General features: G+C 43.7%; 1 protein-coding gene across 3 annotated transcripts in view; it reads right to left on the minus strand.

The window, feature by feature from the left end:
* Positions 1-1745: 1745 nt before the first annotated feature.
* Nlrc4 (NLR family CARD domain containing 4) overlaps positions 1746-27682 on the minus strand; it is a 42921-nt gene continuing 16984 nt past the window's right edge. For 2 of the 3 annotated variants that reach the window (XM_070025327.1, XM_070025328.1), the window contains exons 3-9: positions 25325-25585; positions 21807-23786; positions 20460-20552; positions 16872-17042; positions 14255-14347; positions 12608-12775; positions 1746-2324 (exon numbers count right to left, since the gene is read on the minus strand). In XM_070025327.1, the coding sequence (XP_069881428.1) occupies positions 2032-2324; positions 12608-12775; positions 14255-14347; positions 16872-17042; positions 20460-20552; positions 21807-23786; positions 25325-25585 (3059 nt within the window). In that variant the 3' untranslated portion in view covers positions 1746-2031. Of the gene's footprint in view, positions 2325-12607; positions 12776-14254; positions 14348-16871; positions 17043-20365; positions 20553-21806; positions 23787-25324; positions 25586-27682 lie in introns of those variants that run through there. The other variant, XM_070025329.1, reaches the window with a different exon arrangement.

Genomic DNA, 27682 nt, shown 5'->3' on the forward strand with positions numbered 1-27682 from the left:
AAGCCCCACGGCCGACAAAAAAATCTGCAAGTGGAGGCATGGCTCAAGTGACAGAGCTCCAGTCCAGAGTAGAAAAAGCCAAGCAAGAGCATGAGCCCCTGAGTACAAGCCTTAGTACAACATACCCAAGGGCAGGCTCTTAATATGATCAACCCAGTTTCAAGAATTCACTACAGGACGGAATGTGGCTTAGTGGTAGAGTGCTTACCTAGCACACATGAAGCCACATAAAAAGCTAGAAGTGACGCTGTGGCTCAAGTGGTAGAGTGCTAACCTTGAGCAAAGGAAGTTCAGGGACTGCTCAGGCCCTGAGTTCAAACCCTAGGGCTGGCCAAAAAAAAAGAATTCACTACATAATAATAGGGGGAAAAAAAAATCACTGAACTAAGAGGCAAGAGATTTGGATTCCCAGTCTACTGCTGTGCTGCTGCTACAGATTTTTGAAGCTATGGGCAAGTAAGTCATTTAACTTCACTGATTTTCCTCATCTATAAAATTAGGAGGGGGGCTGGGAAGGTGGCTCTGTGATGATAGAGTGCTTGCCTCGCAAGCATGAGGCCCTGGGTTCAATTCCTCAAGCACCACATAAGCAGAAAAAGCTGGAAGTGGCGCTGTGGCTCAAGTGGTAGGGTGCTAGCCTTGAGTTGAAGAGCTGAAGGACAGTGCCCAGGCCCAGAGTTCAGCCCCACGACTGACCAAAAAATAAAATAAAATTAGGAGGAAAAGTTGGAGCACTAAAATTTTATAACTCAATCTACAGAATGTATGTCAAGTTACTAAGTTAATGCAGTTCTCAGGATCTCCAGTGACTATCTCAACTTGTAAGCTAGTGTTGTCTATACCAACATGCACACCATTAATTTGGGTGCCATGAGGATCAAAGGCTTACCACACACAGGCTAACATCATTTGTTTTTGGTTGTTTTTTTCAGACTGGCTTTGAGTTGAATCTGTACATGAATGAGATTTTTCTTATTTGTGTATGCATGCACACCCATAAGTGTTGGGGGAGAGATCATGTGGGAGGTAGTGATAAAAAGATTTTTTTTTTTTGCCAGTCCTGGGGCTAAAACTCTAGGCCTGGGCACTGTCCCTGAGCTGCTTTTTACTCAAGGCCAGCACTCTACCACTTGAGCCACAGCTCCACTTCTGGTTTTTTCTGTGTATGTGGTTCTGAGGAATGGAACCCTGGGCTTCATGAATGCAAGGCAATCACTCTATCACTATGCCACATTGCCAGCCCCAGATTCTTTGTCTTTGTGGGGTACAAAAAAGCAGGATATGGGCCTGGGAAGGTGGCATGCATGAGGTCTTGGGTTCAATTCCTTAGCACCACATAAACAGAAAAGGCTGGAAGTGGCACTGTGGCTCAAGTGGTAGAGCGCTAGCCTTGAGCTGAAGAGCTCAGGGACAGCACCCAGACCTAGAGTTCAAACCCCACAACTGACAAAAAAAAAAAAAAAAAAGGACACTTTTTCCTTTCTGAAGTGACAGAATTACAATGAACATGTCAGCTACTAGGAGGAGACCTGAATTTTAAGCCTGAATGGTTGAGCTGCTTTGAAAATGCCACTTATTGCTTGACTAAAGAATGTTTATCTTCTAAAGATGAGTAAATGCTTTTTACATTCCCATTTTTGTCAAATAAGACTGAAGGAACTAACATTCAATACGTAAACTTTTCTCTCCAGTTTTAATTTTGGTTTGTTTCTTTATTCAATAGCTATTAATTGGTAGTAGCTTGATTACCTCACAATCAGCAAATATTTATTGAGTCTATCACGTGCCAAGTGGGCTATTTTAAGTAAATATGCATATAATATATAAATGTTTGTCATCTAGTATTCTGGGGGCCAAGGATAATATAAAGATGAACAGAGTTAAGAAGCTAGGAATTCTACTTGGAGAGATGAGACACAAAATGATTGCATTTGTTATCCACTGAAACTCTGCTCGTCCTCATCTTCTTTGGCTTTCATTTTTCAAGGTTTTTAAATCTCCCCCTACAGCATGCATTGACTTAAAGGACCTTTAAGCAACTACTAGTTTAAAAGCACCTTCAATAACACTGATATCATCATCATCAAATTGCCACCCAATAAGCCTCGCTTCCTGTAAGAAAGTTAACTTGGATATCGCATGACCGAGTTTTCTGACTAATGCTGCATCAGGTAAGAATCCTGTAGTACTGAAGTCAAAGAACACTAATTGCTTCAGGTTTTCAAATACACCCATGAAGGCAAGCCATCCATCACTGCTCACACAATTTCCTGCCAGATCCAATTGCTGGAAGTTTCTCAGAGGGTTTTTTTCAAAAAATGAACCTAGGTAAGGAAATAAATGTGTTAATAGAAGAATATCTTTAAAAACAAAGAAAAACAGATCGTTTATTTATTTACACATACAATTTCACATTGTTTAGGATTTTTTTTGTTTAGTCTGACTTTTCTGAGACAGGGTCTTGCTATGGGATACAGGTTGGCCTTAAATTCTCAATCCTTCTGCTTCGGCCTCCTGAGTGCTAAAATTTAGTGTATACCACCACACCAGGCTTATTTTTTCTGTTTTGAAATAACTATGTTTAGGCCATTTTGTGTTTCAAGGAGACATTAGAATTCCCTATTGGTAGAATGTGAATATGTCCCATTGAATTTGCAAACTATATTTCTAAAAATACAAGCATAACTGTTTACCATGATAAACAGCAAACAAAAATGAATTACATATTTTCCTCTTTCCCCAACTTCCAAGAAGTGAAAAGTGGCTTAAAACTTGAGGTGTCAGACTGGGAAGGTGGCTCAGTGGTAGAGTGCTTGCCTTGCATGCATGAAGCCCTGGATTCGATTCCTCAGCACCACATAAGCAGAAAAAGCCAGAAGTGGCATTGTGGCTCAAGTGGTAGAGCGCTAGCCTTGAGCTGAAGAGCTGAGGGACAGTGCCCAGGCCCAGAGTTCAGGCCCCATGACTGGCAGAAAGACAGAGACACAAAGAGAGAGAGAGAGAAGAGAGAGAGAGAGAGAGAGAGAGAGAGAGAGAGAGAGAGAGAGAGAGAGAGAGAGAGAGAGAGAGAGAGAGAGAGAGAGAGAGATGGAGAGAGAGAGAGAGAGGAGAGAGAAAGAGAGAGAACTTGAGATGTAAAGCCGGGCACAGGTGGCTCACACCTGTAATCTCAGCTACTCAGAAGGCTGAGACATGAGAATTGCAGTTTGAAGATAGCCCAGGCAGAAAAGTCCCTGTGAGACTCTTATTTTATTTAAAAATAAAAATAAACTGGAGGTGTGAGATATTTAAATATTTAGAACTTGAAAAAGAACTTCAAGACTTGTTTGCAAAACCAGTCATCGAACTTAGGCAATATTAGCATCATCTTTTATAAGAAGTAAATACTGCTTAACTATTATATTTCTAATGGTAGCCTTGAGTAAATGAGCCTTCTTCAGTATCTGAATAGTTGGGTGAGTTCTTTGGTTCATTCTTTTTTTTTTTTATGCCTCCTCAGCCCCCTCAGGAAAGTCCTCCATTCCTTGAAGAACAGAGAACCCTAAAGTGTCCCCTATATGGGAAGGTCAGGATCTTGTCCTTCTGATGCACAAAAAAAAAAAAAAAAAAATGCAGGACGTTTTAGTATTCTTTTTTTTTTTTTTTTTTTTTTGGTCAGTTGTGGGGCTTTAACTCTGGGCCTTCTCACTGTCTCTCAGTTCTTCAGCTCAAGGCAAGTGCTCTGCCACTTGAGCCATAGTGCCACTTCCAGTTTTCTGGTGGTTAATTGGAGATAAGAGTCTCACAGTCATTCCTGCCTGGGCTGGCTTTGAACCATAATCCTCAGATCTCAAACTCCTGAGTAGCTAGAATTACAAGTGTGAGCTACTGGCGCCTGGCTAGTATTCATTCTTTAGTCCCTTTTTAAAGAAGTAGTGGGCCTCAGGAGAATTGTTCAATAAGAAAAAATTATCTCCCTTTCATCATATACTACTGTGGGCTAATAGATATCATTAGAAGTTCATATACACTGTGTACACTGTGTGTGTGTGTGTGTGTGTGTGTGTGTGTGTGTGTGTGTGTGTGTGTGTGTGTGTGTGTGTGTGTGTGTGTGTGTGTGTGTGTGTGTGTGTGTGTGTGTGTGTGTGTGTGTGTGTGTGTGTGTGTGTGTGTGTGTGTGTGTGTGTGTGTGTGTGTCCGCGCATGCTGGTCCTGGGGCTTGAACTCAGGGTCTGGGCACTGTTCTTCAGCTGCTTTGCTCAAGGATAGGGTTCTACCATTTGTGGGGTTTTTTGTTTTTTTGGGGGGTCCGGTCGTGGGGCCTGAACTATGGGCCTGCGCACTGTCCCTCAGCTCTTCAGCTCAAGGCTAGCGCTCTACCACTTGAGCCACAGAGCCACTTCTGGCTTTTTTCTTTTTGCTTATGTGGTGCTGAGGAATCGAACCCAGGACCTCAGGCATGCAAAGCAAGCGCTCTACCCCTGAGCCACCTTCCCAGTCCCGGGCTCTACCATTTGAATCACAACTCCACTTCTGGCTTTTTAAAATTTGTTGTTTGTGTTGTTGCTGGTTGTGGGGCTTGAATTCTGGGCCTGGGCACTATTCCTGAGCTCTTCAACTCAAGGTGAGCACTCTACCGCTTGAGCCACAGCACCACTTCCAGTTTTCTGGTGGGTAATTGGAGATAAAGAGTCTCAGGGACTTTCCTGCCTGGGCTGGCTTTGAACCACAATCCTCAGATCTCAGCCTCCTGGGTAGCTAGGATTACAGGCTTGAGCCACCAGCACCCAGCTTGGCTTTTTAAAAATTTTGGTGGTTAATTGGATTAGAGTCTCACAGACTTTCCTGCCCAGGCTGGCTTTGAACTGTGATCCTCAGATCCCCACTAGGATTACAGGTGTGAGCCACTGGCACCCAGCCTGTGTATATTCTGTATGAACTGAATTCATAAGATTGCACACAGTGTTAGCCTCTGTCCTTTTCTTTTCTTTTTCTTTTTTTTTTTTTACTCAGTCATGGGGCTTAAACTCTGGGCCTGGGCACTGTCCCTGAGCTCTTCAGCTCAAAGCTAGCACTCTACCATTTGAGCCATAGCGTCACTTCCACCTTCTGTCTTTTGGTGACCAAGTTTTCTCTGAAATACATGCAGAGAAGACACTCAGGCCCACTGAGCAAGGAATTCAATATATGTTTCTGCTCTGGACTTTCACTGCAAATTATCGAAGAAATGTATGCCTGACTTAACAGTCCATATGGCTCTGCTGATCTCAGCTCATACCTCACTCTGCTTTGAACATGGAGATTTGTTGTATGTTAAACTTGAGTTGCTTGAGAGGTGCATGATGTAACATGTAGATAATGTTCCTCTTACAAAATGAGTTGCTAAAATTCAGTTTGGAATTCAATTAAGGAGGGATTCCCTGGGAAAGAGTATTTAAATCTCTTCATGATAGACAAAGGAAGCTAGAGTGTGGCCCATGTCAGAGCTAACACGTAAAGGCTGTCTGCTTGCAGTGATGAGGAATGTAGGCAGGAGCGGTCGTTCTTATGTGACCAGTGTGAGAGTGAGCTCTCTATTACAGGTCAGCTGAGGACTGCACTGGCATTTATACTCTTGGTCACTTTAGGAAGCGTGTTCACTTGTTCCCAAGAGAGGAGGTCTGTGAATTCAAGGTCAGATGTCACTGTGTGGCCTGTGTAGAGTGAGTGCCTAGTGTGAGCACAGGATGTCACATACAAGGTTTACTCAAAGTCAGCCAGACTTTTATCAACTTCATAAAGTCTTGAGTTTAAAATTTGCTTGGGTTCTTCTTTATAAATATCTAAATAAAGGACCTTACCTGACCATAGCCAAGATGTTAATGGCAAAAGTGGGCCAAACCACATAAGGAGGGTGGTTCATCTCTCTCTCCTTCTCTCTCTCTCTCTCCCTCTTTTATTTTTTGGAGTTTATTTTGGTGATCATGGGTCTTGAACTTAGGGCCTGAGCACAGTGCCTTGGTGTTGTGTTGTTTTGTTTTTATAAGTTGTGGGGCCTGGGAATTGTCCCTGAGCTCTTTTGCTCAAGCTAGTCCTTTACCCTCTTTGAGTTACAGGACAACTTCCAGTTTTCTAGTGGTTAATTAGAGATAAGAGTCTCACAGACTTTCCCAACTATGCTGGCTTTGAACCTCCATCATCAGCCTCATGAGTAGTTAACAAGGGAGACCCACCAGAGCCTGACTGAGCATTGTCCTTGAGTTTTTGTGCTCAAGGCTAGTGCTCTACCACTTTGAACCACAGGTCCACTTCCAGTTTTCTGGTGGTTATTGGGAGATAAGAGTCTCATGGACTTTCCTGCCTGGGTGGATTTGAATCTTGATCCTCAGATCTCAGCCTCCTGATTAGCTAGGATCACAGATGTGAGTCACTGGTACCTGGCCATATCTTAACTATGTGTGCTTTGTGCCACTGGGGGCATCTCTGGGCTTTTCCTTCTCTGATTCCATGTCTTTGAAATTGAGATACATTGCTAATTATTCCAAATCTTGCTCCTTATTTCCTAGTTACAAAGTTCAGTCTGAGTATATGGCCACTCATATTCCAGCCTCCATTGCTGTTAGACGTGGCTAAATATTTGAGAAGTAAATAAAAGGCAGCAATGATGTGGGTAACTTACGTATCACTTTAAAAAGAAAATGCAGGCTGGGAGTGTGGCTTAGTGGTAGAGTGCTCACCTAGCATGCATGAAGCTCTGGTCCAATTCCTCAGTGCCACATAAAAAGAAAAGGCGGAAAGTGGCACTATGGCTTAAGTGATAGAGTGCTTGCCTTGAGCAAAAAAGAATCTCAGGGACAGTGCCCAGGCCCTGAGTTCAGGCTCCAGGACTGGAAAAAAAGAAAAAGAAAAGAAAATGCCCTCTGGCCAGGCGCTGGTCTATATTCCTAGCCACTCAGGAGGCTGAGATCTGAGGATCATGATTCAAAGCCAGCCCCGGACAGGAAAGTCCATGACTCTCTTATCTCCAATAAACCACCAGAAAACTGGAAGTGGCGCTGTGGCTCAAGCGGTAGAGTGCTAGCCTTGAGGTGAGGAGCTGAGGGACAGCGTCTAGGCCCAGAGTTCAAGCCCCATGACCAACAACAACAAAAAAAAGAAAAAAGAAAGAAAGAAAGAAAGAAAGAAAGAATGAAAGAAAAAGACAGAATGAAAGAAAGGAAGGAAGGAAGGCTTCTTTATCCAGGTAAAGTGGCTTTCTCCCACTCTTATATCTTATAGTCATGCCCTTTCTGCCCTTGTTCTCCTCGTGCTACCCAGCATGGCATCAACTCAAAATGTTTGTGGCCAATTAGTGTGTCTATTTAAGGCTCCTTCCCCAAGGAGAACTTCTTTTCTTCTCATTTAGCAAAACACATTTCACCAGCTAGCAGAACTAGAAGTTAAAGCCCATAAAAAGATACTGCTTGCACTCAACGAAAATTAGATGACTATAAAAAAAAAAAGGTGCCAGGCATTGGTAGCTCACATCTGTAATCCTAGTTACGCAGAGGCCTGAGATCTAGGAATTGCTATTTGAAGCCAGTCCAGGCAGGAAAGTCTGTGAGACTCTTATCTCCAATTATCTATCAAAAAGCCTGAAATGGAGATGTGACTCAATGACAGGACCTGAGTTCAAGCCCCAGGACCAGCACAAAAGCAAAGCAAAACAAAACAAAACAAAAAGTATAATTGGAGAACAAGAAAGAGCTCTTAGAAAATGCAATTATTAGCTGGGTGCTGGGGGATCATGCTTGTAATTCTGGCTATTCAAAAGGAAGATCAAGGTTCAAAGGCAGTCTGGATAGAATTTTCCAAGAGCCTCCATCTCTAAAGTAGCCAGCAAAAAGGATGGGTAAAGGTGTGACTCAAGTGGTAGGGTACAGCTGAGAAAGCCATGAGTACTAGGTGAGTACTAGGTGAGTAATAAAAATAGGGTAGCATGTAGGCCCAGGATATGCCAAAGCACCTTGCTGACCTTGAAGAAAATAAAGTTTGAATTTTTTTATTTCAATAGGTATCATCTTATATGGTCATATGCACATAGATATTGAGCTATGGATCCACTCCTAAGGATAACCTAGACATATTCTAGTTGTTACAAATGAGAGAAACCATGCAGCCTAGGTTTCTTTGCATCTGGCTAACTTCACCTAATATATATTTTTTCCAAGTTTTTCCATTTCTTTAAGAATGGGGCAAGGGCTGGGAAGGTGGCTCATTGGTGGAGTGCCTTGCAAGCATGAGGCCCTGGGTTTGATTCCTCAGCACCACATAAGCAGAAAAAGGTGGAAGTGGTGCTGTGGCTCAAGTGGTAGGGTGCTAGCCTTGAGCTGAAGAGCTGAGGGACAGCGCCCAGGCCCAGAGTTCAGGCCCCACAACCGACAAAAAAAAAAAAAAAAGGGCAATGTCATTAGAGAGTGTTGAATATGGAAGCATAGTAAGACAGCCAGAATGTTCTAAAAACAGCTAGTTCACTCCTGAATCACCTGTCTTTCTCTCTTACTTGGTCTGTGAACAAGAATATGGATGAATACTCAGATCTCCTAGTGGTATTCCCTTGTTCTACACCCTTGGTCTACACTGGCAGGTAACTACTCTTCTAGTCTGGGAGCTTGTTGTTCTTTTGTGTTTTTATCCAGTCCACTGATAGAAACACTAATCTCTTCCAGGAACATTCTCAAAGATGCACCTAGAAATAGTGGTTTCCCAAGTCTCTAGGTATCTAATCCAATCAAATATACATTAATCACCACATGACTATATCTCCTTTTTTTTTTGTCAGTTGTGGGTCTTGAACTCTGAGCCTGAGCGCTGTCCCTGCACTCTTCTGCTCAAGGCAAGAGCTCTTCTATTTGAGCCACAGTGCTACTTCCGGTTTTCTGGTGGTTAATTGGAGATAAGAGTCTCACAGACTCCTGTCCAGGGTGGCTCTGAACTGCGATCCTTGGATATCAACTTCCTGAGTAGCTAGGATTACAGGCATGAATCATCAGGGCCCAGATTTTGTCTCCATTTTGATTAATAAAAATTGTCACTACTAAGCTGGGCACCAGTGGCTCACGCCTGTAATCCTAGCTACTCAGGAGGTTGATATCCAAGGATCGCAGTTCAAAGCCAGCCCAGGCAAGAAAGACCATGAAGCTCTTTATCTCCAATAAACCACCAGAAAACCAGAAGTGGCGCTGTGGCTCAAGTGGTAGAGTGCTAGCCTTGACCTGAAGAGCTGAGGGACAGCGCCCAGGCCCAGAATTCAAGCCCCACGACCAACAAAAAAAATTGTCATTACTTTCATCTATTTTATTACCTTTTTTAAAAAAAGAACTAAGCTTTGTTAATTTTTTAATTCTTGTTTTCTGTTCCATTGATTTTACTCTCTTAGGTTGATTTTTGTAGAGTTTACTGGTTTTTTTGGCTTCTTAAATTAAGACATTATTTTGATAAATTTGAGCCTTTTTTTTTAACATAGCTATTTGAGATCATGAGAATTATCTTAATGCTTTTTCTGCATGACAGAGTTTTCTTAGCATTTTGTTGAAACTTGCTAGTATGAATTTAGCAAATGGTGTGATTACCCCCACCTTCTAGTAGCTTGAGTGCAGATTTTTTAAAGGATAAAATTAAGGGGGATGGAGGCTTGGAGTTTTGCCAGGAAAATACACCCAATCCATTATATTTCATTTGCTACTTCACATCTCGCTTCTCATCTTTCTTTTATTAGAAACATCATCTCTCATTACATTCTTCATTTGACTATTACACAGAATACACATATCCTTTGCTAATTGTCCTGTGATACCATAAGCCACAAGAGTTTCAGCTGTTGAGAATTCTTGCTAGAATAGAGGACAGAATATCAGCTATGTGGGAAAAGAAGTCAACAAAGACAGGGGCTGAGAAAACATAGGAAGTAGTGGGAAGGGAAATCCTAATGAAGTGAAAGAACAAGTGATTAGGGTTATTAGAGTAGGTACAATAGGAGGATAGGAGACTGTTGGTTGACAGTGAGATATCTGACTTGAATGTCTTACAGATCAGTCAGCTATTTGTAAGTGAATTATTCTCATCTGCTCACGTTCCTATAGCGAATGAACAAAAGAAGGGGGTTAAGTGGGAAAGCCCAAGTGTGTTGCTTTCCTAGTTTTACAGGAGGAATAGGTCCTCTAAGATGAGAGGAATTAGAGAGCTAGGAACTCTGAAAACACTTGCCAAAGTTTTCTTCCGTGAATGAAAAAGAGGTGGTAAAGTTGCATAGCTCACTGCAATAAAAAGAGAGAATGTGTCCTAGCCGCATATCCTAAGTCTCATGAAAGTAGGAATTTTTAATGAGGTTAGAAAAAGAAGAGTGGACTGGAAGGATGTTAATAATCAAGGAGAAGCTGACCTTGCCTGTGGAATCAAAGGGGCATGAAAATCAGAATGAAAAGTGGCTATTAATGAGGTCTGTGGGGGAAAGCCAGGTTTTAATGAGGACCAGGAGGTGTTTAAAACCTTTGATGAAAAAAAGGTTCATTGCTCACGGTATTCTCTGTGTCTCCAAGCATCTCCTCCTGTTTTTCATTACACACTACCAGCCTCATGACTTGTTGCTTCTCTTCATTTTCTGCTGCTGCCTTAGGTTTCCCCTCTCCTGTTTCCAATCTGCATTCATTATCTCATCTCAAGGCATATTGTGCCTCATCCATCATGCATATCATCACTAACCCAGTCTGCTCCAGAGCCAGAAACCTTGAGAGAGGTTTTCTATTTGAACAATGGTTGGCCTGTATATTGTAAAACAGTTGTGAGATCATACAAATAAGTTTTCCATATTTTAGGATAATTTTATATATAAAAAAGCAATATGGGGCTGGGAAGGTGCCTCAGTGGTAGAGCGCTTGCCTTGCATGCATGAGGCCCTGGGTTCGATTCCTTAGCACCACATAAGCAAAAAGAAAAAAGCCAGAAGTGGCGCTGTGGCTCAAGTGGTAGGGGGCTAGCCTTGAGCTGAAGAGCTGAGGGACAGCGCCCAGGGCCAGAGTTCAGGCCCCACGACTGGACCCCCCCCCAAAAAAAAAGAAAAGAAAGAAAGAAAGAAAGCAATATTTAGCGGGCAGCAGTGGCTCATACCTGTAATCTTGCTACTTAAGAGGCTGAGGATCTAGGCTCAAAGCCAATCCAGGCAGGAAAGTCTATGAGCTTCTTAACTTGAAGCAAGCACCCTAAAAGCTGGAAGTAGAGCTGTGGCTCCAGTGGTAGAGCAATAGCTCTGAGCTAAAAAGCTCAGGGACAGCACCCAAAGCCCTGAGTTCAAGCATCAGGATTGGCACCAAAAAGAAAAGAGAGGGAAGTGGCGCTGTAGCTCAAGTGGTAGAGTGCTCGCCTTGAGCTGAAGAGCTGAGGGACAGCACCCAGGCCCAGAGTTCAAGCCCCACGACCGACAAAAAAAACAAAACAAAACAAAAAGAAAAGAGAGAGAGACAGAGACAGAGACAGAAACAGAGAGAGACAAGAGACAGAGACAGAGAGAAGAGAGAGGAGAGAGAGAGGGGGGGGGGCTCAGTGGTAGAGTGCTTGCCTTCAACGCATGAGGCCCTGGGTTTGATTCCTCAGCACCACATAAACAAAAAAGCCAGAAGTGGCGCTGTGGCTCAAGTGGTAGAGCGCTAACCTTGAGCTGAAGAGCTGAGGAATAGCACCCAGGCCCAGATTCAAGCCCCATGACTGATCAAAAAAAAAACAAACCCAAACAAACAAGAAAGCAATATTTTCTATAGCAAAGCTCAAATAAGGGTTTAAGAACCCACAAACACATGAGTTTATACTTCAGGAGAAATTATGGAAGTGCTATAATTTTATTCATCTTTAACTTTTTATTCACCATTTACTTTTCTTCATTTTTTTTGTTTTATTTATTTTTGTTAGAGAGAAACTTGTGACTAGCACGAAGACTCTTCATTAACAGTTTGGTGGAGTCTTCACTTACTGATATGTCCTCTGGCTTCTACCTAACAGGTTTTTGTGGAAGCTGGGTATTGATAGCTTGTGTCTGTAATTCTAACTGCTCAGGAGCAGACTGGGCAAGAAAGTCTGTGAGGCCCTTATTTGAAATTAACCAGCAGAGAGCCAGAAGTAGAGCTGTGCTTGAGTGCCAGTCTTGCACCCAGGCCCTGGGTTCAAGCCCTGAAACAGGCACACAAGCACACAGGGACTCCGGCGCGCGCGCGCACGCGCACTCTCACACACACACACACACACACACACACACACACACACACACACACACACACACACACAGACTTTCTATGGTTCTAATTAAACAACATCATATACCTTTAAATACTCCCAATACCCACAAATATTTCCTGAGACTGGAGGGGTATTGGTGAAGTTCACACAGTGGAAACCGGGAAGAACAAATACTAATGTAATAAATATTGTCATAGTGTGAATAGCTGACCTTTATAACTTGCAGGTAAAATCCTTAAAACCATGAAAGAAAGATAGTATTTTAAATCATTTTACTCCTTTACATGTATGAATTTTTAAGCCACTGTTTTTTTTTTATAAGAAGAAGCCAATTTAATAACTTTTTTTTAGGGCTAACCCTCTCTGGCTCCATGTGTTTACCCACCTAAATGTCGAATCTCTACATCTGTGAGTCTCCAGTTCTTCAACCCGAGCTTGACGAGCTGGGGGATCATAGCCAGCTGCTCAAGCAGGCTGGTCAGGATGAGGTGCACAGCCCCGCACCAGGGCAGCATCAGGGCACTTAGCTCTTCCAGGAGGCTCAGCCTGCTGACTTGAGGAAACAGAGAACAGTTAGGAAGCAGAGAATCTAAAACAGGATGAAGGCTGTGGGGGAAGGGGCAGCTTTATGTTGGATGGTTCTTCAAGTTACTCAATCTGTGATGAGAATCTGCTTGGGTTTGTTGTTGTTTTTAAATATTCAAACACTTAAACCATGAAGACTTTGTGAACAGTGAAACTGTTCATGATTTTCAACCAACAGTAAGTAATGAGTAAAACTGCTTAATCCTGACTTGATTCCTCCTGTATTATTCTGCAATTAACCCATCTCAGAACTATGTATCCTATGTATTTACTTTAGTGGGACTGGGCTGTGGACTCTAGACTTCACACTGATGAGGCAGACATTCTACCACTTGAGCCGCACCTCAAGCCCCTTTATTTGTAGGTGTGAGATAGGGTGTCATTTATACCCAGGTAGGCCTAGATTGCACCTCCTTTATGCTTCTTCATGTCACTGGAATGAGAGGAACTTGACACTGAGCTCACTCTTGACTGAGATGGAGTTTCCCTAGTTTTTTCTTTATCCCTTCCCCTTAGGCTGACTTCAAATTGCAATCTCCTCTGTCATCCTCTCTGGTTCTAGTAGTTAGGATAATAGGCTTGAGCCACCATGACTAGAAGATCTTTTTTTTTTTTTTTAAATCATTACGTACCACTATCATACCTTAAAAATGTTACCAACAAAAAAGGAAGCATAAAAAGAGTAATTGGCCAGCCACCGGTAGCTCACGCTGAAATCTGAGGATTGTAGTTTGAAGCCAGCCCAGGCAGGAAAATCCATGAGACTCTTATCTCAATAAACTACTCATAAAAGCCAGAAGTGATGCTGTGGCTCAAGTGGTAGAGCACTGGCCTCGAGCAAAAAAAGAAGTTCAGGGACAGCTCCCAGGCCCAGACTTCAAACCCCAGAACCAGAAAAGAAAAGAAAAAAAGTAATTGAAGTGGGGGGCTATAATCAAAATATATACATGTATATAAATATCATAATAAACCCCATAACACAACTTTAAGGATCTTATTATAATTTATTTAAGCAAACTCACCTTCAAACAGCAGACACTAACTTCCTTGAAGGAAGAAGTCAGGAGAGATGCTCAGGTAAATGATGGTACACCAACTGGTGACTCAAAAGAAACCAGCTTGTAGCTGGGCACCAGTGGCTCACGCCTATAATCCTAGCTACTCAGGAGGTTGAGATCTGAGGATCACAGTTCAATGCCAGCCTGGGCAGGAAAGTCTATGAGACTCTGATCTCCAATTAACCACCAGAAAACTGGGAGTGGCGCTGTGGTTTAAGTGGTAGAGTGCTTGTGTGCCACAAGGGCAGTTTGAGAGGGCTGATTTCCCAAGGGAAGGTAAATCTAGTAAGCACACAGAGAGAGGGACAAGAGACCTCAGGGCTCCGGCTGTGCTTTCCTACCTACCGAGTATATGTATGCATGGGTTTAGGTTGAGTTGCCATTCTTACTCAGTTCACGTAGGGCTTCATTTCCATCCTTTTCCAGGTAATTTCCAGATAAATCAAGAACACTCAGTTTGACCAAATTGTGAAGATTCTGAGCTGGAAAAATGTAACCCAAGATGAAAAGATTTTTCAGGTAACTATGTATGCATTTTAATGTTCTTAAAATAATCCTAAGTCCTGGTTTTTGCTGATGGTAATAGAAATCATTGCCCGACTTGATGGATTTTGTTTAAACAGTAAGACCAGTTGGGTGCCTGTGGCTCACACCTGTATTCTCAGGAGGCTGAGATCTGAGAATTGTGGTTAGAAGCCAGCCTGGGCAGGAAAGTCTCTGAGACTCTTATCTCCAATGAACTACCCAGAAAAAGCTGGCAGTAGTGCTGTGGCTCAAGTGGTAGAACACTAACCTTGAGTGAAAAAAGAAGCTCAGAAAAATGAAGCACATGGACTATGAGTTCACACCCCAAGACTGGCAAAAAATAAAAATGAAAAAATAAAAATAAATAAAAGGCATGACCACCTCTGTACTTTCTTTAAAGGATGCATGTTCATGACAAAGACATAACCATGTTAATAAAAATGGAAAAATGGCTCAGAGCATGGCTCAATTGGTTGAATGCTCCTTTACTCATGTGTAAGGCTCTCAGTTCAAACTCCAGTACTGCCCCAAACAGAAATTATATATAGGGATGTAGATACTGGTAGATAGATTTAGATATATTATACATAGATGTAAATAAAAATACAGAAAACTGTATTGCATATAGGTGATCAAATAGTGCTATCACATCAGCTAAGAAAAGCTTATTGTCTTTGCTTCATATATTATGCTTCAGTTTTTCCTATGGAGACTAATTAGAATTATTTTTTAAGAAATTAAAGAGCTATGGGCTGGGAAGGTGGCTCAGTGGTAGAGCGCTTGCCTTGCATGCTTGAGGCCCTGGGTTCGATTCCTCAGCACCACATAAGCAAAAACAAAAAAAACCAGAAGTGGCACTGTGGCTCAAGTGGTATAGTGCTAGCCTTGAGCTGAAGAGCTGAGGGACAGCACCCAGGCCCAGAATTCAGGCCCCATGACCGGACCCAAAAAAAAAAAAAAAAAGAAATTAAAGAGCTGGCCAGATGCCGATGGCTCACACCCATAACTGTATCTACTCAGGAGGCTGAAATCTGAGGATCTCAGATCAGCCCAGCCAGGAAAGTCCATGAGATTCTTTTTTGTTGTTGTTGTTGGTCATGGGGCTTGAGCTCTGGGCCTGTCCCTCAGCTCTTCAGCTCAAGGTTAGCGCTCTACCACTTGAGCTACAGCGCCACTTCCAGTTTTCTGGTGGTTTATTGGAGATAAGAGTTTCACGGACTTTCTTGCCCAGGCTGGCTTTGAACCGTGATCCTCAGATCTCAGCCTTCTGAGTAGCTAGGATTACAGGTGTGAGCCACCAGTGCCTGGCTGTCCATGAGATTCTTATCTCCAATAAACTACTAAAAAAAGCTGGAAGTGGTGCTGTGGCTCAAGTGATAGAGCACTCATTTTGAGTAAAAGAAGCTCAAGGACAGTACCCAGCCCAGAGTTCAAATCCCAGGACCAGCAAATAAATAAATAAATAATAAAGATTAATTTTTTACAAATACCTTTTTAGCTGGGTGACAGTGGCTTACACCTGTAATCCTAGCTACTAAGAAGGCTGAAATCTGAGGATTGCTGTTCAAAGCCAGCTGGGGCAGGAAAATCCATGAGACTCTGATCTCCAATAAGCTACTCAGAAAATGGGAAATGGCATAGTCACTCAAGTGGTAGAGCACTAGCCTTGAGCTCCAGACTTCAAGCTCCATGACTGACAAAAAAATTAATCTTTTAAAAACATTAAACAAGGTTTTTATGAATTTATACAAGTGCTGTTTCATTTCTAAGCCTCTTTCCCAGTGTCAAGTAGAGAAGTACAGGAATGTGTTCATAATTCTCAGGCTCCCTGTATTTGTCCTGCCTTATTCAACTATGACTTTAACTGTAAATATATGTTAATACACTTCCTTTCTGATCCTTGTAGACAGCTAGTGATTTTATAGTCCAACTTAGCAAGGGTTACTCCATCTTTTTTTTTTCTATGCTAATACTGGGGCTTGAATTCAGAGCCTGTTGTTTTTTTTTTCACTCAAGGCTGGCACTCTACCACTTGAACCACAACTCTACTTCTGACTTTTTGCTAGTTACTTGGAGATAAGAGTCTCACGGAGGGCTGGGAAGGTGGCTCAGTGGTAGAGCGCTTGCCTCATAAACATGAGGCCCTGGGTTCGATTCCTCAGTACCATATAAGTTGAAAAAGCCAGAAGTGGCACTGTGGCTCAAGTGGTAGAGCGCTAGCTTTGAGCTGAAGAGCTGAGGGACAGCACCCGGGCCCAGAGTTCAGGCCCCACGACTGACACACACAAAAAATGTCTCACAGACCTTCCACATGGGCTGGCTGGAACTGCAATCCTTAGATCTCAGCCTCTTCAGTGCTAGGGTTGGTGACAGGGATGAGCCACAGTGCCTGGATTCCTCCTCTGAGAGGTTCAGTGTTCATATACCATATCTCCTCATCTGTGGAATCCTTCTCATTCAGTTAAGGGAGGCAGTGGATACCTAGAGTTCTGATGGAATTTGCTGAGAGGCAGCAGGAGACCAATTGGAGTTCCTGAAGGTCACAGGGCTCGCTTGACAGAGACTTTACTATGTACTCCATTCCCTTTCCAATGTCACACAAGTGAGTCAGATGAAATAAACTCATCTTCTTCAGATATGCCAGACCTTTTGCTGCAAGGAGATTGGAAAGAAATGCATTGGGTTCACTCTTACTGTAACTTCGTCATCATGAAATGTGCTGGGACCACTGTCACTTTCACTACTCAAGCTGCAGGTGGAGGCTGATTTCAGAGGAGGAGCAGGGGACTATATCCTTTTGGAGTGTTCCTGGTATAAATGGCTATGGCTTCCAGAAGTCAAAGCATCAGGGGTCAGCCTGATGCTTTAGAATGAAGACCACATGGAAGTGGCGCCATAGCTCAAGTGGTAGAGCGCTTGCTTTGAGCCAAAGAGCTGAGGGACAGCGCCAGGCCCAGAGTTCAAGCCCCACAACCAACAAAAGAGAGAGAGAGAGAGAGAGAGAGAGAGAGAGAGAGAGAGAGAGAGAGAGAGAGAGAGAGAGAGAGAGAGAGAGAGAGAGAGAAAGAATGAAGACCACATCCAATGCAGCATGGAGAAAGATTTATCTTTTTTTTTTTTTTTTTGGTCAGTCATGGGGCTTGAACTCTGGGCCTGGGCGCTGTCCCTCAGCTCTTCAGCTCAAGGCTAGCGCTCTACCACTTGAGCCACAGCACCACTTCCGGCTTTTTTTTCTTTTTGCTTATGTGGTGCTGAGGAATTGAACCCAGGGCCTCAGGCATGCAAGGCAAGCGCTCTACCACTGAGCCACCTTCCCAGCCCGAAAGATTTATCTTATATCAACAATATGATTGAAAATATCCTAAATTCCTTCCTTCCTTCCTTCCCCTCCCCCTCTCTCCTGGAATTTAAAGTCATGACTTTATGCTTGCTAAGCAGGTGCTCTACCAGTGCCTCATCCAAAATATTCTTCATTTTTAGGTCTAAAGTTAATATAGAGTTAAGGATTGAATAGGTGTAACATTATATCTTGATTTTACTGTAACCTATAGGAAAGAAGTGCACTGCTTGGGAGTCTCTCTCTCTCTGTTTATCCTTATGTGTGTGCACACACACACTAGCACACACGCACATGTGATGAGGATCAAACCTAGAGCCTTCTACATGTTAGACAAGTGTTCTATCACTGAGCTGTGAGGAAATCACAGATAATGTATGGTGCCAGGCGCAGAGCAAATCCTCAGCAAATGCTCATTGTTGTTATGGGAGCACATAACGCTTAGAGGTGTGAGCAAGACTTTGTAGACACATTGATTTCTGGATTCAATAATTGTGTGAGCTGGGGCAAATCATTCAACCTTCTAGCTGTGGCTTTAGGGATCCTTATACCTACAGACTAGAGTAAGGGTTCTGTGAGAAAGTATGTAGAGTTGTGTCTAATCTGTTACAGAGTCACCTGTTACTCGACAGTACATTATTGCTAATATACATATCCTGGCTTATTCAAGTTCAGACCTTGATTCCTTAATAGCAGAAGCAGAGCTGGGAGTATAGTTTAGTGGTAGAACACTTGCCTAGTAACGGTAAAGTTCTGAATTTGATCTCAGCACTATAAGAAAAAATGAATAAGTAATAGAAGCAGATTATCCTAGAGAGATGCCTTTGGCCCTTTTCTACTAATTGTTGAGACTTAGAGCAAGTGAATAAGCAATTCTAGGTACCAGTGGACTTTCTATAAAATCAATGAGCTGAAACAGATGCTCTCAGGCTTCCTTTCAGCCTGAATAATCTGTGTGATTCATTGATAGGCAGTATGTGTTTCCTGAGTGCAGTACTGGGTATTCTCCTATAGCCTATATATAAAAAAAGAGCCAGTCATGTTTTAATTATAGGATAGAGTCATCCTTTGGCAGGAAGCAGACAAAGAGGAACAGGCTGAAAGGGAGAGAAGAACATTTTCCTGAGGAAAAAAGTTAACCATAAAAGCAGAGACAGGAAAGAGCAGATTCAACAGGAATCCTTCCTGTCTGTAGTGCCTGGGTCTCCATGGGAAAACGTATGTTCTGCTTGTGTTCCTGGATTTTTCTCTATCTCTTCTTTGCTTCATCTCATTTTAATTACGAATTTTTACTTAATTATGAAACAAAAGTATAAGCATTTTTATATTATTTTAGTGCTTTAAATATAAACATAACTGGATATTGGTGGCTCATACCTGTAATTCTAGCTACTCAGGAGGCTGAGGATCATGGTTCTAAGCCAGCCCAGCCAAGAAAGTCTGTTAGACTTTAATTAAGCAGCAAAAAGTTAGAAGTGGAGTTTTGTCTCAAGTGGTAGAGCAAAAAAGCTAAGGAGATGGAAACCTTTGTTGTTGTGGTTTTCTTTTTGTTTTAGTTGTTCATTTATCTGTCAGGGAGTGGGGGCGAGGGGGGGTAAGGACAGCACAGAAACAGAGGAACAAAGAGTGAAGAACAAATGCAGCAGTGGTTTTCACTAGATCCTACGTTGAAAATAAACTTACAACTTGTGGTTGGGGCAGGAGGAAAAAAGTGGGAGAGTGAGGGAAGTGGTGACATTGTTTGAAAGAAATGCACTCATTAACTGACTTAGGTAACTGTAATGTCTCTGTACATCATCTTTATAATAACAATTATTTTTGGTTTTTTGTTTTTTGATCTGGTCGTGGGGCCTGAACTCTGGGCCTGGGCGCTGTCCCTCAGTTCTTCAGCTCAAGGCTAGCGCTCTCCCACTTGAGCCATAGCGCCACTTTTGGCATTTTTCTTTTTGCTTATAACAATTATTTAAAAAAAAAAAAGCTAGGCCAGGCACCAGTGGCTCACGCCTATAATCCTAGCTACTCAGGAGGCTGAGATCCAAGGATCACAGTTCAAAGCCAGCCCAGGCAGAAAAGTCCATGAGACTCTTGTCTCCAATTAACCACCAGAAAACTGGAAGTGACACTGTGGCTCAAGTGGTAGAGTGCTAGCCTTGAGCTGAAGAGCTCAGGGACAGCACCAGGCCAGAGTTCAAGTCTCATGACTAGAAGAAAAATAAAAGCTAAGGGATAGCACCTAGGCCCTAAGTTCAAAAATGGGAGGGTATAAGCACAAAAATGGGAGGGTGGGCGGGGAGATTTACACTCTAATGATGTGTAGTGCTGAAGGATTGTGTTAAGAGAAAGGAAGGGGAGCTGAGAAGGTGGCTCAGTGGTAGAGTGCTTGCCTTGCATGCATGAGGCCCTGGATTCGATTTCTCAGCACCACATAAGCAGAAAAAGCCAGAAGTGGTGCTGTGGCTCAAATAGTAGAGCACTAGCCTTGAGCTGAAGAGCTCAGGGACACCACTGAAACCCAGAGTTCAGGCCGAGAGAGAGAGAGAGAGAGAGAGAGAGAGAGAGAGAGAGAGAGAGAGAGAGAGAGAGAGAGAGAGAGAGAGAGAGAGAGAGGAAAAGCATCCAGGGAAACCAAGGTGGTCACCTGTGCCTCTCCTTGTGCAGAAGTGAGCAGACCCAGAGTCTTAAGCCAACCATACTTATGTGAGTGAAAGCAGTAGAGAAAACAAAAATGTGACCTAGTTTTATAGCATCTTCCTCATTCATCTTAATGTTATCCAATATGAGCTTCGTAAGGTTCTTCAAATTACCCAAGCTGTCGGTCAGACCACCTGCCAAAAGAGAAACACTGGATGTGTTCACCTGACATTTACTGTGAGTGATTTACTATGTTTCTTACTAACACTGACATTCCTATTACCAAATATAAGACATTAGCTATCACCAGGGACAAGAAATGCTCAGGGAATTGATACCATATTTTTTTGGGTCAGAAATAGGCATTGTACTTAAATATAAGTATGCTGTCCAAATATAATGAAATCTTAGACTATACACAAATAACAGAAAGCTAACAGGGTCATCTCCAAACACTTCAAAATTGAACAACATATGTGCAAATAATCATGTATCAAAGAAAATTAGATTTTTGGGTTTTTTGTGTGTGTGTGCCAGGCCTGGGGCTAGAACTCAGGGACTGAGCATCATCTCTGAGCTTTTGTGCTCAAGGCAAGCTGGTGTTCTAACACCATGTCCAGTTTTTTTGGTAGTTAATGGGAGGTAAGAGTCTCATGGACTTTCTTGCCCAATCTGGCTCTGAAACACAATCCTCAGATCTCAGCTTCCTGAAAAGCTTGGATTACTACAAGCTTGAGCCACCAACACCTGGCTCAGATAAATATATTTTGATAAATATAGAAATAAAAATAAAATCTGTAGCTAAAAAAGTGCTTTCAGGGTCAAGCTCTGATAGCTCATGTCTGTAAATGCTAGCTATTTAGGAGGCTGGGATCTGAGGATCACAGTTTGAAGTCAGTCTAGGCAGAGAAGCCTGAGAGACTCATATCTCCAATTAACTGACAAAAAAGCCAGAAGTGGATGTGTAACTTAAATGGTAGAACACCAGCCTTAAGAGAAAAAGCTAAACAAGAACACAAGGCCCTGAGTTCAAGTGCCATGACTGGAAAAAATTGCTTATGTTGATGTTTATAACATTAAATGCTTATAATTAGAAATAAATCCATAATCCAAGATTATTACTTTAGAGAGCAAGAAAGCAGGGCTGCCAGGGGCTCACATCTGTAATCCTAACTAGTCAGGAGGATCACAGTTCAAAGTCAGCCTCGGCAGGAAAGTCCCTGAGACCAAAAAGTTGGAAGTAGAGCTATATATCAAGTGGTAGAGTGAAAACCCTGAGGAAAAAAAAAAAAAAAAGCTCAGAGAGACAGCGCCCCGGCCCTGGGTTCAAGCCCCAGGACTGGTACAAAGAAAAAAAAAAGCCAGTTCAAGAAAGCCATAGGGTACGTCCTGTGTCCACAGTCCCCGGCCGGGCTGGGTGAAGTGTGCAGCTGCAGAGCGAAGCGTACCTGGCAGCCGCTGGGTCTGCAGGCTGCGGATGCTGAGGGCGGTCAGCGGCGTCACAGAGGTGATGTGCTGCTCGTCCTCTGTGGTGAGGGGGCTGCCTTCCACCACCAGGGAGTGAATGTTCCTGCAGGTGCTGAGGATCACACTGAGGCTTCCGGCCACCCCAGCGCATCGCTTGACATACAGTTTGAGGCTGGTGGCAGAGCTGAATATCTTTTCCAGGTACTTGATATCCCGCTTATTCAGCTTGCTGAAGTCCCGGAGCGTGACCTCCAGAGTCTTGAGCTCCTGCTTCCAGTTGAAGAACAGAGACACAGCGCGGCTGGGAATGTAGGTTTGCACGGATGCCTCGGTGCCTCGGGGGGCCTGGTCCCCCGCAGCCACAGTCCCTCCAGACAGGTCGAGGATAATGAAGTCCAGCGCGCTCGCACAGTTAGGCAAGTGTTCGAAGAAGTCGAATAAATAATCAGGGATGTTGTCCGAGTTGATGTACAGACTCTTACCACGAAAGAAAGTTTCAAATTCTTGGCTCAGGGCCGATCTGGATATGCTCTCGTGGAAGAAACTGACGCCACACTCGGCGAAGGAGCTGATGTTGATGGCCTTCAGAAGCTCCTGCTCCCGGGTGCTCGCCATGCTTTGTATGGATTCCTGCCTCCAGAGAGGCCTCTTGGTGACCGAAAGCCCCAGCAGGCTGCCGTGCTCGTACACCACCGCCAGGTGCCTCATGACAGCCCTGGTGGCTTCTGCAGATGACCCGCACGTGTACAAGAGCAGGTTGCTGTACAGAGAGGTAATGTCTGAAATGGAAACCATTTTCTGCAAGTAACCACCTCCCTTGCTCACCTCCTCTGGCACGGGAGACCCCAACAAGCTGCTGAGTCTCCGTCCTGCCGTGTACTCCTGGAAGGACTGGTGAAAGAATTTATACTTGGGCTTGAACCTCTGGGCCGTGTATTTGCAGAGGAGGCCAGTGGTGAGCAGGACCTCCTCGTTCACGCTGGAGATGTCCTCCGGCTCGAAATCAAAGCGATGGGAGAACACGCCTTCCAGAGCCAGGTCTCCACAGTGCTCCAGGCTCCGCGTGAAGTCACTGGCAGTCACGCCTGTGTGTCTGTGCTTGTTTTTCTGGATCAGCAGATCGTAGAAGGTCCGGAACAGGGTGGTTTGGGTGTGAGAGTAGAACTTGGTTTTCCCCATTTGGATGGCACAGGTGATGACCACGAAGAGAGGGGTCTTCATTAGGTTCTGCAAGCACCTGGAGTTCTGCATTTGGAGCAACAACCCTTCAGCAAGCTCCTTGATCAGCACCTCCTGGATGAGAGTCCTGGCACTGTCCTCCGGCATGTCCCCCACTTCCACAGTGAGGGCCCCAAACTGCCTGATGTGTCTCAGACACTCAGTGGTGGTGGTGACCACGACCATGTTACGGAAGCGGTGGTTGGCCTTGATCAGGGCTTCGATCTCTGGGCAGTTCTGGGGCTGGAATTCATTGTAGCCATCGAGGAGAAAAAGAACGTCCTGCCGTAACTTCTGCAGCAGGGCCATGAAGGTTTGCTTCCCGATCGTGTCAGGTATTTCCAGCAGCTGATCACACAGGGTTTCGAAGAGGCCACCCTGGGCCCTGCGCAGCCGTAGAAAGAAGACGAATTTGAACTTGGCCAGGGCCTTGCACTCGCTGGAGGCCCAGAGCATGGCGATTCTCTGTAGCAGGGTGGACTTGCCCTTGCCTGACTCCCCTTCGATGAGGCAGGGGCTCTGCAGCTGCTCCAGCAGGCTGTTGAGGGTCAGCTGTTCCACGCGGTGGTGGTGCTGGTCTTTCCTCCACAGGACAGGTTCTGTGAAGGTGCTCTTCAAATTAAAAATAATGTCAATATCTTCCCCTAGAGGATAGAAGTTCAGGAAAGAGGGGCTGTGGTATAATTCCTTTAAATCCTCAGCCAGAGCCTCCAGCTCTCCTTCTGATGGCTGATGAAAAAGGCCTGTTGGAAAAGAAGGGGACATCAGAGTGGATGTTCAGGGGGATTCAGTGTCTGCTCAAGAGTTCAGAACCAGGCAGGTGGTGAGGCTGAGAGCCTCCTTCTGGACCCTTGAATCCCCCTTCACTTCCTTCCTTCCTTCCTTCCTTCCTTCCTTCCTTCCTTCCTTCCTTCCTTCCTTCCTTTCTTCCTTCCTTCCTTTTCTCTCTCTCTTTATCTTTCTCCCTTTTTCTCTCTATCTCTTTCTTTCCTCTGTCTCTCTGTCTCTCTGTCTCTTTTTCTTTCTCTCACCAGTCCTGGGGCTTGAACTCAGGACCTGGGCACTGTCCCTGAGCTTCTTTTGCTCAAGGCTAGCATTCTACCACTTAAGCCACAGCACCACTTCTGGCTATTTCTGTTTATGTGATACTGAGGAATGGAACCCAGGGCTTCATGCATGCTAGGCAAGCACTAAGCCACATTCCCAGGTCTTGGGCCCTTGACTTTCTTTCCTCAGTTCTGAGCTACCACAAAGAGCTCCAAGTATCTACTTCTGTTTTCTCCCCCAGTGCCCTCTCACTTCCACCCACCTTTACCTGCCATTTTCCATAAACAAACCCTACAGCAGCTTGCTGGAGTGGGGCAGGATCTGTATTTAGGTGAAGGAAGTGAAGATTTGGCTGAGAAATGGTGGTTACAGGTGATTTTCAACCAATTAGGCCTTAATCTTGGGCAACATTTGTCAGAATATAATTTATTCATTTAAAATCATTACAACTAAGTTGGGTCACACCTGTAACCCTAGCTACTCAGGAGGCTGAGATCTAAGGATAGAGGTTTTAAGCCAGCTTGGGCAGGAAAGTCCACTAGACTCTTATATTTCCAATTAACCCCCAAAATGCTGGAAGTGGGGCTGTGACTCAAGTGGTGGAGTGCTAGCCTTGAAGGAAAAGTTATGGGACAGTGCCCAGGCCTTGAATTCAAGCCACAAAAATCAATAAAATAAAATCAATAAAACTGAAGTCTTGCTTCATGAAAAATTAGTTTCCTTGAGTCCACCAGGCTCTTTACTCCAGTGCTAGAATCATAGAGTAGGTAGTCAGTTGGGCCATTTACCCATAGTCAGTTTAAGCAATGTTCACTCAAATATATTTATGGTCCTGTTATACTTTTTCTTTTTCTTTTCATTTGTTTGTTTGTTGGTTTATTTTTGAGATAGGGTCTCATTCTGTGGGCAAGACTGATTCAATCTTACAATCCACCTACCTCAGCATCCTGAGTGATAGGGTTACAAGCTTATGCCACCATACCTGGTATTCCGCTCATACTTTGAAGTGAGGCTACACTAAATCATTTATTCTCTGGCTCTGAGTCTTATTACATATTTGGCTTTCCCACCAAGTGATCTCATGAGAGCTTATCCTTAGCATGAATCAAAGCCTATTATCAGGTGATAGAAAGATAAAGGGGGAAAGGCTCTGTAATGAGGTGGGGGGGGGGATCCTGTTCTTTCTTGGTTTAATCTCTTTGGAGAAACAGATACAAGCAAAGTAATAACTTACTTTGTCCATTTAAGTCCTGATATACTGGGTAGTTCCATTTCTCCAGGGATTTAAGGAAGAGGTTACAGGCCTCTGAGCCCTTCTTCAAAATCATGTGAATGATTTCTCTAGCAGCATCCTGTTCCACCCTCTCACAGCAGATAACCTTCACTTCTTCACCGTTCAGCACGTTCCAAACGAACAGATCATCCACAATTTGCTTTATGACAGTCATGCCCATCCTCTGAATAAGGACTTGACTGTTGTTCTTTATGAAATTCACTGAGGAGATGAAAGAAATATATACATATATATGTGTGTATATATATGTGTGTATGAATATACACATATATGTGGAAATTTGCATAAAACATGCAGATCAGCCTCTGTTCCATAGCATGAGGGCTATGTGCTTTTTCCTACTGGGCCCATCTTGAGTTATGGAGATGCCAAATGCTTGAATTTCAGGCCTTCAGGAAATACTCTGCAAAACTCTAACCCCAGAATTTGAACCAGGAAAATGGTTTTGTCTTGGTGATGAAGAAAGGTAAGTAATCTGGTCCTCTGATATAAAGGAATCTTCAGAGAGGCCACAATAGTGAAACTATGGACATTAGAATAATGACAAGGGGCTGGCACTGGTGACTCACGCCTGTAATCCTAGCTACTCAGGAGGTTGAGATCTGAGAATCACGGTTCAAAGCCAGCCCAGGCAGAAAAGTTCTGATACTCTTACCTCCAATTAACCACCAGAAAAATCAGAAGTGGTGTTGTAGCTCCAAGTGGTAGAGTGCTAACCTTGAGCAAAAAAAGCCTAGGGAGAGCACCCAGGCCCTGAACTCAAGCCCCACAACTGACCAAAAAACAAAAATAAAAAAGATAATGACAATGGCCTAATATCGGGTAACCCTAGCAAGTGTGTGTGTGTGTGTGTGTGTGTGTGTGTGTGTGTGTGTGTGTGTGTGTGTGTGTGTGTGTGTGTGTGTGTGTGTGTGTGTGTGTGTGTGTGTGTGTGTGTACACTGGTACTGGGACTTGAATTTGGGGCCTGGGCACTGTTCCTGGGATCCTTTTGCTCAAGGCTAGCACTCCATTACTAGAGCCATAGCTCCACTTCTTTCTCTTCTGTGTTTAATTGGCAATAAGAATCTCATGGACTTTTTGTGCCCAAGCTGACTTTCAGTTTCAGCAGTGATCCTCAGATCTCAGCCCCCTGAGTAGCTAAGTAGCTAGGATTACAGGCCTCAGCCCTGAGTGCCTGGCTTTTTTCCCCAGTGGTGGTGGTACTGGAATTTGAGCTTAGGGCCTCATGCTTGCTAAGTAGGAGCTCTACCACTTGAATCACACCCCTGGCCCTTGAACCTGCTTGAGTGAAATGTTTCCAAATGTGTAATAAGCTGGCTCTCTGGAGAGAGAGGGTCTAATTCGTAGCACTTACTCATTCCTATAACTGATTCATTATTTCTACCATGACCAATTTCAAGCTGACAACATATGTCAACTGGCTAACAGCAATCAGAACATTCTACAATCCAGTTTCCTAATAAGTAAAAATCAGCTCTATCACATCATATGATTTCTCATCTTTGTGTGTCTAGAAGATGCGTGAGAATGGTATGTAATTTATGAATTATAAGAATTCATATGAGGTATCTCACACAAAGTAGTAGCTTTGTCATCATCCAAAAAGCATGTTCTATCTCTCACAAATGTTGGCCTGTTCTAAAAAGTATAGTTGTAAAATATTAAACTATCTCCAGTCAAGTATCTCTCATCTCTTCTCCCAGTCTCTGTGGAAACTGGGTAGGTTTTGTGTCTGGCCTGCAAGGTCTAATTCAAAAATGATGATCAAGCAGGCGCTGGTGGCTCATGCTTATAATGCTAGCAACTTAGAAGGCTGAGATTGGAAAATCAAGGTTTGATACCAGCCTGGACAGAAAAGTCCTTGGGACTTATCGCCAGTTACTCAGCAAAAAGCCTCAACTGGCAGAGTGCCATCCTTGAACAAAAAAGCCAAGTAAGAACCAGAGGTCCTGAATTTAAGCTCCCATGCTAGCACCAAAGGGGGAAAAGGGCAGATGAAAGTGTGCCCACACACTGACTGCTCTGCCCACTTGTCATTCAATGACACATCTCCCTGGTTTTTCACCATTAGGCAGGCTGTGTGATTTTGCTTCCTATAGTAGGTTGTTTCTGGCTTTCAAACCTTTTTTGACTTACTGGAGAGTGAAGATCCTTCTCCCAAAGGCTCCCAAGACCTCTGGGGTCAGAAATGCAGCATCAGGCACCCCAAGCCCAGCATGCTACCCTACTCCCCACCATGGCAACTTGCTGCTATTACCCTAAGCTGAGTTGTTGCCCATTCCTAGGTACCTGTCCC

Source organism: Dipodomys merriami, unplaced genomic scaffold, assembly GCF_024711535.1.
Source record: "Dipodomys merriami isolate MVZ:Mamm:240054 unplaced genomic scaffold, mDipMer1.0.p SCAF_17, whole genome shotgun sequence".
Classification (NCBI taxonomy): Eukaryota; Metazoa; Chordata; class Mammalia; order Rodentia; family Heteromyidae; genus Dipodomys; species Dipodomys merriami.